The sequence below is a fragment of the Cornus florida genome, unplaced genomic scaffold (assembly GCF_030987335.1).
Source record: "Cornus florida cultivar Cherokee Brave unplaced genomic scaffold, ASM3098733v1 CherokeeBrave_3.0.0_Hap2_Chr05, whole genome shotgun sequence".
Lineage (NCBI taxonomy): Eukaryota > Viridiplantae > Streptophyta > Magnoliopsida > Cornales > Cornaceae > Cornus > Cornus florida.
In genome coordinates this window covers 111816323-111827092 of record NW_026775575.1, presented here as the reverse complement: position 1 = coordinate 111827092, position 10770 = coordinate 111816323, and the positions used below count along the sequence as shown (strand labels likewise).

Here is a 10770-nt window from a genome sequence, read left to right as displayed (position 1 = left end):
TTTACATTTTGCAAGAATTATTTTCTGTCAACAAAAATGAAAAGGAAATATGTGAAATTCATTTGTTTGACAATCTTTAAAATCTACTTTTTTTTTTTTGAAACTGAACTAAAAAGACTCATTTTTTTGTGTTTTTTATATAACTAAACCAGGTGCCGCACACCGACATATTTAAATAGTAGGGAAAATTATATTTACACTGAGTTAATAACTAACTCAAAATAACAAAGTGGTCTATATTAAAAGTTTGTTTTTCACCGTTGATTAAATTAGGTAAAATAATTACATATATATTGAGAATCATTATTTAAGCCTAAAAATATCCTCACAACTTATTTTTCAAAATACCAAATTATATTTAATTCCCTCACTCGAGAAATTTTTTTAAAAAAATCGAACCTTCTTTGAGTATCATTTAATTAGATAATTTGGTATAATTTAATTCAGGAAAACATCGAACATGTACAAACTATGCTTCTCCCTTTTTTCTAATAATTAATTAATTGCAAACCCCTGCCCTTATATATGGACACACACTTTAATATATATAGTCTAGATATCTTGCTCCCCATGGAGCAAAAAACTTAATCCACACTTTTTATATAGACCGTTAGATTAAATATAACAGTCATTTTTTAAACCCACCTATGATTTTTCTTTTAAACACAAAATCACTCTTACACTATTTTTAGTTTTTATATTTAATTTTACCATTATCACTTACCGTAACAATAAAAGGTAATTATCAAAATAAAAATAGAAAACTTTGAAAAAAAAAATAATACCCATATATTTTATTAATAAATTTGTTTTTATTTAAATGTTTCTTTGAAAGAAAAATAATGCCCATATCTTTCAATTTTGTAACAACAGTATGATATTATAGTATTTTTCTAAGTAACATCTTGTTGTTCTCAATTTAAGTAAATTAATATACTTCTCTAGCATAAGTAAATTTATCAACAAATATGATGTATTGTTGCATTTTGGAATATTGAATTGATTCATTAGAATTGAAATTGAAGAAAATTTCATTTAAAGTTTGAACAAAAGTTCTTTCTATTTCAATTTGAAGTTAGGCATTTAGTGAAATTCATTATTGAATCTGTGAATTTGTGGGTTTAATTATTGGATGATGATGATGTACAGACTATGGTGGGACTGTAGAATCCATGAAGAGTAATCATTTGTTCACACTTTTGTCCATGGATTCAAATTCAGCCACGCACGAAGAAATGGAGAGAGAGTTGAATCGAGCCATCAATCTATCCCGACCACCGGATATAAACCTCCTACTCAAAGGTTTCTATTTTTATTTTGATAATTACCTTTTTATTGTTATAGTAAATAGTAATAGTAAAATTAAATAAAGAAATTAAAAATAAGGTAGGAGTGGTTTTGTGTTAAAAGAAAAGGTCATAGGTGGGTTTGAAAAATGACTATTAGATTTAATCTAACGGTGTATATAGAAAGTGTGGATTAATTTTTTTTATTATATAAGGAGCAAGAGATCATGACTATATATATATATATATATATATATATATATATATATTTTGCATGGAATGAATTGCCATTTTATCTGTGTGAAGAGAATGGAAGATCAATTTTGACTTCCAAACTACAATTTGCATTTTCCACTGCAAGAACTTTATTACGAAAGCAAATGATTAGTAGGAAAGCAAATGATCAGTAGATTGCTATCTTTAAAAAAATACTGTGTTCTTCTTGTAAAATTATGTCACACAATTATGAAATATTGTAAAATACACACAATTATGTCTTATTGTAAAATTTAATGAGAAGCATATTGTAAAATTTAATGAGAAAGATAGCTAGCTAGAGTTGTCACGTCTATAAATGTTATTTTTCATTTTTTGAATGTGGCAGAAATTGAGAATAATCCGTAGAACTTTTTGCGCTAGTGTGTGTGTGTGTGTATTTAACCCTAAAAATAAAAATATGTATATTTGAAATTTTGAATTTATTGAAAATCAGTGTTACAGAATCAAAATTTCAGGTGCATTCAACTGTGTGATTGTAATAAGTGGGTTAAGTGATTCGGAGTATCACAAATGGAATTAATCTGACAGTTTTCCGTTTAATAGTTGACCTTTGCCATGAGTTGGAAGAACATTTCTTCTCACGATTGAATTTCATTAATGGCAAATGATTACTTCTTCATGTTCATTCTCAACTTCCACGTTCAATAACATACTTTCAGCCACCAATTTAGCTGACAAAAACCAAATCATTACCATTATTTCTATTAAAACATTCCATTTCAACAACCAAAAAAAAAAAAAACAATCAAGATCAAATAAAGATGGACAAAATTCTCGGGGACTAAACACATCAATCAATCGTTTAGAATACAATTATTCAAATGTTTAAATATCCCAAAATTCCATGAATTAAACACTATAAAAACCCATCTATGCAATTCCAACTTTTGTCATCAACCAACAAAGTCAATAATACCATACCCTCCATCCACAATGGTCATCACAAAGCTCCTTCTATGTCTCCTCATGGCCACCCTCAGTCTCGTTGCACCAGTAAATTCAACCACACCCAGACGGGCCATGATCATCAACTCAAATTCTACTATTGCTCAATTCCTCAACACGCACAACGCAGTGAGGGCGAAACACAACGTCCCTCCTCTCCAGTGGAGCACGAAGCTAGCCAACTACGCCAAATGGTACGCGAACCAGCGGAGAGGGGACTGTGCACTGGTTCACTCTGACAGCGACTTGGGTGAGAACATTTTCTGGGGGCAGGGGAACCGGTGGAAGCCATCAGATGCAGTCGCGGCGTGGGCGGCACAAGAAGCATACTATGACTACAAAAATAATAAGTGCATGCCAAATAAAGAGTGCTTGCATTATACACAGGTTGTGTGGAGGAGCACAAGGGATGTTGGGTGTGCTAAGATCAAATGCAGAAGTGGTGATACATATGTAGTCTGTGAGTACTATCCTCATGGCAATGTTATTGGGGAGAGACCATACTGATTTGGAAGAGAATGCTTGTTAACCTTATAACAGTGCATTTGCAAAACATGTTATTACCTGTATTCATTGAAGAGAAAAATCCAAACCTATAAATTTCTGTAGTGTAATAGAAGGTCAGACCAAAAGTAAATTTTAACCCCCAATCATGCTTGATTTACAGATCATACACAAACAGCAAGCTTCCAAATCATGATTGATCTTAATTAAGATATAATAATAACTGTTGAATTTTTGAACATTTACAAGGCTGATCATATACAAATCTGAACATATATACAAGACTCAAAAGGACTAACAAGTACTGTGTTGGAACAATATATGCTTAATGTGACTTTTAAGATATAACAACCCTTATACTAATATGTCATGAGATAATTAACAATATGCTAATAAATCATTAATTAAATATGCAACTCTATATTTAATTAAATATACAAAATAAAGCAATAAAATAATAATAATATGCAAGGAATGAACCTGGACCGAGGCTAGTATTGGATACTATGTCCTTAAGACAGATTCGCCCCGCTATGGTGCTAACGGACTCAGTGGCGTCTATCTCCCAGGATACAACGGTCTACATCCACCAATAGCAGCACTACAAACTCGTGGATACGGCGAACCTCCTCTGTGTAATACTCTCTCTGACTAAAAAATGCATCTATATACTATATAAATGCTGAATTGGGTATAATCCGAACCAAATGGTTCGGACCAATCTTAATATGGCTCAATGAAATTGGATTAGGGTCTAAGTGATTCGGACCACTTAACCTATGGTTTGAACCCACTTGGGTTGGGTTCAAGTCTAGAGAGGGAGATAGAAGAAAATGAAAATGAACAACTTGCAAATGATCCAAAGGGGGGTATTTATAGAAACAGAAATGTCTTTTCAGATGGGGTGTATCTCTTCGTTATTGGACACAACCATTGCAATAGGTTGCAATGGTTCACATGGTGTCTGTTCACCACTAGACACATCTATTCTAATAGGTTGCAATGGTTCACATGGTGTCTGTTCACCAATAGATACATCCATTCTAATAGGTTGCAATGGTTCGCATGGTGTCTGTTCACCAATAGACACGTCCATTCTAATAGGTTGCAATGGTTCACATGGTGTCTTTTCGAGTGGGTACAACCATGGGTTATGATGGTTCGGAAAAAGGTGTAACCCTTTGAAAAAAAAACTAAAAAGTGGGTTTTTAATTTAAAAGGTGTAACCTTTTAGAAAAACTAAAAAGTAGTTTTTTTTTTTTAATTCAAAAAGCCAACCATCCAAAAAACCCACTCATTTGTGAAACCCATTTAAATAAGCCCAGTCCAAAATTAGGCCCAATCCAAAATTCCAAAAAAGAATAATCTGGACTTTACAATTAGGCCCAAGCCCAAGCCCAAATCATAAACTCAGCTTATTTAAATTTCAATTTGTTTCAACATTTTTTCCATGTGGGACAAACACTTCCCACATTTTGCATACCCATTTAGGCTTATCAAAACACCACACTTTGGAGCTAATTTCTCATTCATCCAGAAACGGATTTCAGAAAGTAAATATACCACGTTCATTTCCTTGCGGAGAGAAACGCGCTTGTCTAGAGATCCGTAAAAAATTATTAGCGGAATCTATTTCAAATCTCATCCAAAGTTTATATTTTTAATGCCCCCATTTCCAACATACTGAACATAATGCCATCAAAGCAGATGCCTTGCATCCAAGTATGCCATCAAATTTTGCAACCATGCAACTATGTAAGTCTGCAAGAAGAAGATGCTTTGCATCCAAGTATGCCATGAAAGAAGAAAATTCATTACCTGAACTGATACTATGAAGGATAACATATGCAAGAATGATATACTGCAAGCATTTATGAACTGATACAACCTGCCAACATGGTCTAATATTAACTCAACTCGGTTTCCATCAATCACTATGTCATCTGCAAGCATGAACTGATACTAATAAGCCACATTATACAGTGAACAGTTTTGAAAAAGTGCCAAACCTGATGCATTGAACAATCATATCACTTATGGCTGAAGTGCAACATCAATAACATAACCCCCATTCCTCACCAAGAATCCTTACTCCCCTTCATTTTGATAGGAAATTAAAAATAAAGAAGAACTAGTGGCTCACATTTATCACCTACTATGGCTCAAATAATCCCCACTCCTCACTAAAAACCAACACAACCTCAATTTTTTCTATCTATCGGAGCACAACCTCAAGTCTTAATAAGAAACATGCCTAATGTATTCAATATATCAAGTTTACACATAATCAAGAATTCACGTTACATTGGAATTCATTTTACACACAATCAAGCCCCCTTTCCACTGGACTCACTTACACTTCTATACCACTTGACTCAAGCTTATCTACTCATTTAACTCATAAACTTGACCATTATTCACATAGAGGAAAATGGGTCTCTATGAAGCCTCTGAATCACTGAGAACAAGTTCCAAAGAGTTGTTCTCCAATGATAGTCACTATTAAGGGTAATGTGCGCAGTTACATAATTAAATCTACAACTTTTTACTAATTAATGGTAGTGAGGATGATGTTGAAAGTTCAGTATGAAAATAAAAACCCCTCAGTACAGGGGTTTGTTTTTTTTTAGAAAAGAAGGATCCTAAACTTAAGTAGTTAACTCAGTGGAGAGAGAGAGATTGTTTTGGGCTTTCTTTTTCCAGTGTTTTGGGGAGATTTTGTTCTCCATTTACTTCACATATGTTTTCAACTTGGGAAGTTAAAAAGGGTTTCATTTCCCAAGGTAATTGTGGGATGTAACATGAGCCTTCACTTTATTTTCCTCACACTTCTGGATGAAATGAGCAGAAAACGAACTATATAAGAAACTAGGACTGGACCATCACTCACATATTTTTAGATTACCAGCAAAAATGAATTCATCACATACAGAAAATTAAAAAAATCATACATGAAAATATGCAATTGCAAAGCCCCTAATAAAGGATAGCTTCCACACATACAACAAAACATTCATAAATTGAAAATCACAAACTCAATCCTTAATTATATCCCTGAACTAAACATGACCACTTAATCCAAAATGAATGAACACTCTTACATTAAACAACATCCTCAATCTTCATCTTTAAAGAAACTGAACTGAATAAAACCCATTAATTCAAGATGACTAAATCTGAGAGCATTGTTAGATGTACCAAATCAAAGGAATCAAGGAAAACCCTAATCTGGAGTATGAAAAAAACTATATCAAGCCAACCAAATCCATAAGAACTCTCATTCACAACCAAATCCATCCAACCAAAGCAAAGCAAAGCAATCAAACGCCAATCCAAATAAAAATATGAGAACCAAAGAAAACTCATGAACTTCAAAAACGACAACCATTCCCAATGGACCGATAACATAAAACAGTTCTCCATGCATGTGAATATAAATTATGAATTTTAAAGGGAGAGATTGAGATATTGATTGTGTTACCTTCAGAGCGAGAGAGATCGATCATGAGTCCAAGACTAGAGATAAAGGGAAGTTGAGAGACCAGAATTGAACTAATTTCTTGTTGTGTCTAAGAGATTTTACAATGGCTCGACCAGGTTTGAATAAATTTCTTGTTGTGTGTCTAAGAGATTTGATGATGGCTGAAGAAATTTGCAGGGAGAACTCTCCTTCTGTTAGATAAAAACAGAGAGGATCGTGTGGCTGCTGTCTAATAAGCGAGAAGTGTTTTTTTTTCCCCCCTAAATGATGGCAGTTCTCCATGTTTTCAATTAGCGAACTCTCTGTTTCCAAAACTCTCAGAACAGCAAATGGTAGTTCTCTAAAATCCCCAACTTTCATCTCTCAGTTTTCTAAAAAACTATTCTTGAAAAACACATCCAAGCAGACTACAAATAGTGATTTTTTTTTGGTCACTTTTCATAGTGACATATGAAGCAAGGCCTTATTCTTTATGTCTTATCTTAATATATATCATCTAGTTTGCAATAAAATTACATTTGTTCATGTGTTTGGTAATAAGGACTCAACTTTGTTGTGGGTTTGACACTATCTATTGCATTTGGATAAATAAATGGGAAAAAAAAAAATAAAGGAAACCATGCTAAAATAAATGAAAGGCGATCAAGCAGTACTCATGTTTGGATGCATGACTAGCTAAGGTGGGAAGGCACAAGGAAAGGGTACGTTATTGGCAATCCATGTTTGAGAAAAGATGGTGGAAACTGGGAAGGAGATGGTAATTACTCTTGTCATATTTTGATAACTGAGGTGGAAGGAAAAGAAAAAAGATTAATTCAGACCTTTCATCATTCTATTTGCACAAAAATAATAATAATAACAATTAAGTTAAAACATAATTAGGTAAGAGAAGTATACAGTATAATCATATGAAATGTAACCTTTTCATCTGTTCTATACCTATATCACAAATAGGAGATCTCATCTCTATTTCTATTACTAGAAAATCATATATAAGATAGAATACCATGAAATTTAATCTAGACAATAAAACAACGTTAGAAGATAAAGAAATCAACCCCACTCTAAAACATACTGCCAAATTTTATTAACCTACTACTTATCCATCTTGCGTTGCTTCTTCGAGTTGCTCAAAGCACCAGTTTGGCCCCCCTTAGACAGAAAATCATCTCTAAAAAGAAACAAAATGCAACATGTAACATAATCAGTAACTTCAAAGCAACTAAAAGACATGCATTTCAATTCTCACCTCTTGAAAAATGTACTGCTAGTAGCTGAGAGCCCAATACTGGCCTCAGCATTTGTAATCCAACTCGATTAGATACTCCAGTGCTCTATACACTGCCAAGGAAGATCAAGTTGAGAAATGTAAAGTAATGAGAGAGAGGAAGAAAAAGCACAATTACTCCAGTAGTCTCTCCCTAATTTTTTTTTTTTTTTTTTTTTTTTTTCCACCTTCACATTCTATTAGGTTTGCTTGCTGTTTGCCAAGGAAGATCAAGTTGAGAAATGTAAAGTAATGAGAGAGAGGAAGACAAAGCACAATTACTCCAGTAGTCTCTCCCTAATTTTTTTTTTTTTTTTCCCACCTTCACATTCTATTAGGTTTGCTTGCTGTTTCTCCAGTTCTCCTGATCACTTTCAACATCACCATCATCCAGTTCTCCTCATCACTTCGAACATCAACATCAAAGCGGTGTATGGCTTCCAAAACAAACATTAGTTTCCATGCCTCCCCCACGAATCTCAGTATATTTGATTGTATTCATTTTAAAATCATACCAAAGAAGCCTTCCACCATCCTGTATCAGTAGTACTTCCCCACGGCTCTGAGAAAAAACCAGAGTCCACACATACTTGAACTCCCTAATTGAACTTGGTTGTGCAACAGAAAATAATCTAGTCCAAGATTCCTTACCTCCAAACTCCTTCATCACCCATATATCAACACACGTATCAGCACCGAACCTACAATAGTCGCAAATTACACAAAGCCATCCTCCTAGGATCTCCACATTCAAGTCAAAATTCTTACCGGGATAATCAGGCTGTGGCACCAATCGATGTTCCTCAACCCCAAGATCAAAAGCAGCAATCAGCTCGGGCCTATCCAAACCCGGTGTTGGAAACACAACCCAGTGCAATGCCCCATTGGCAAGCATACCATATCCGCTGTACCGGTGGTAATAAGGAAAATCTTGAATTCTTCGCCAAGAATTCAACTTCAGATTGTAGACCAAAACTTCACAGTCAAATGAATCAAGATCTTCGCGAAGAGACTCTATCATTCTCACCACCTTGTAGTCATCACTGACACGATCATACCCAAACCCGTATGCGATAGTGAGACGGTTGCGACCTATGTCTGGGAACGCAATCGGGTTTGCTGGTAACTTATGGTGTTTTCTGGTCGAAGGATTCCATAAAGCAACCTTTTTGTGGTTTTGGTGTAAATTAAACAAACAGAGTAAGTCATCACAAGAACCAATCACTTCGGTCTCTCCCCCATCATTCTTCAATGGGTGGTCAAGCTCTAGCATATGATCATAATCGAGAGAGTCCAAGTCTATAGAGTACACCAAGAATGATGCTGGGTCCACTCCTGTGACAATGAGGCTCAGGTTGGTGTTGGTTTCGATGGATCGATTTAGATGCGATCTGATGAAATGTGGGCTGTCGATCAGACCACACCAAGATTTCCATACGCATCTGAGGGTTTTACCGGTAATCTTGATAGTATGTCAGCGATTATATCCACCGGAAGTTCCGACATTTTTTGCTTCTTTTTAGGGTTTGTATGAATCCAATAAATTGGGCTTTACGATCAAATAGAAAAGATCTTACCTATTTTAATGCCTGCTCTTCATCGGTAGCTTTCTCTAATCAGGAGTTGTCACGTCAACGCCGCCATCGGTTCCCGATGAACTGGTGGTCTTCTTGTCAAACCCTAATCTAATCGATGTGTACGAAGAAAATAGCTCCCTCGCGACGACAGAGTGAAGCTCATCAGCTAACCTTTCGCGTAGAAATGATCTACTCCGTATAATAATATAACGAATTAGGGCGGGAATATTTGATTTGTTTAATTTCTTTCTACGAGAAAGGTTTGTGTACAGCGGCCTAGCGTTAGATAGATACACAGACACGAGTCGAAGGCAATTTGTACCACCCCTTGTGGCACGGTTATGAACCTTTACGGGCTAGCGTTACAAGTTGAATTTGTCTAGAATTTTATTGGAGGTTGGAGTGTGTATAAATAAGTGATATACTGCACTATTTAATATGAAGGATTAATTATAATGACAATCTTGAGGTTTGATGTATTGACAAGCATATATAACTTAGTGGTTTTTTTGGACAGAGAGACCTTTGTGATAATTTTAATACAAACAAGCCCTTAAAACGTTAGAAAAGACCAGATTACCCTTCAATATTTAATTCATTTTTATTGTAAAATATCAGAACTGATGAAAAGTCAAATTTGCCCTTATATATATTCACTATTGCCCGTATATATACATTATTGGGAGAGCCGAGGGGAAAAGAGAGCAGCCGTATCGCCACCATTAGGCACTCATTGCAGCCACCACCATTCCATAACCACAAAGAAATCCATTATTACAACCCAAAATTTAGAAACCTATTATTGCAAGACCCAAAGAAATTTGATATATATAGGCATACAATATACACAAAGTACACAACCAAAGAAACCAACATAGAAAATCGATCATATATATATATATATATATATATATATATATTGTAAGCATATAAACCCACCAACAACAAGCTTATCAAAATTTCTTACTTCACAACTATGTTCTGACATCTCGTCCTCTCTCTGCACATTGATTCCTTGAACCACAAACATCTATTCCTCCTCTCCATCTTCAACCCAATCTATCTCTCTAGCAGTCAAAATTGCGGCCACAAACAGATGCTGTAAAAATTGTGGTGCTAGAACTATAACATGGATTCACGATTGCTACTCCTAGATCATAGAAGTGGTCTTCGTCATTCGTAATTTAATTACCGGTGGTGGGTCTTCGGGCTCGTTGTCGTCATTGAATAAGAAGGGTGGGTCTTCGTCGCCACTGCAAAAACCCCAAGCTCCACCGTCTGGTGAAGATCAAATCAGTCCCACTTGTTTCACAAAATTCCACAAACCCTAGGTGAAATCAAAGTTTTTTTTGGTGAAGAAGATGCCCCTAAAGTGTTATAGGTTAGAGAAGGAGGTTGATCAATTCAAGGAAGGTGGACTGTAGCTCCGGG

At 35.0% G+C, this 10770-nt stretch overlaps 2 protein-coding genes across 2 annotated transcripts; one reads left to right on the top strand and one right to left on the bottom strand.

Annotated features, from left to right (window-relative positions):
• Positions 1-2498: 2498 nt before the first annotated feature.
• LOC132309983 (pathogenesis-related protein PR-1-like) lies at positions 2499-3017 on the top strand. Its single transcript, XM_059808225.1, has one exon. The coding sequence runs from the start codon at positions 2499-2501 to the stop codon at positions 3015-3017; it is 519 nt and encodes a 172-aa protein (XP_059664208.1).
• A 4916-nt stretch (positions 3018-7933) lies between these two features.
• LOC132310484 (F-box protein CPR1-like) lies at positions 7934-9600 on the bottom strand. The gene has a single exon (XM_059808656.1). It carries the CDS (start codon positions 9033-9035, stop codon positions 8184-8186), a length of 852 nt encoding a protein of 283 aa, XP_059664639.1. The 5' UTR covers positions 9036-9600; the 3' UTR covers positions 7934-8183.
• Positions 9601-10770: the final 1170 nt, after the last annotated feature.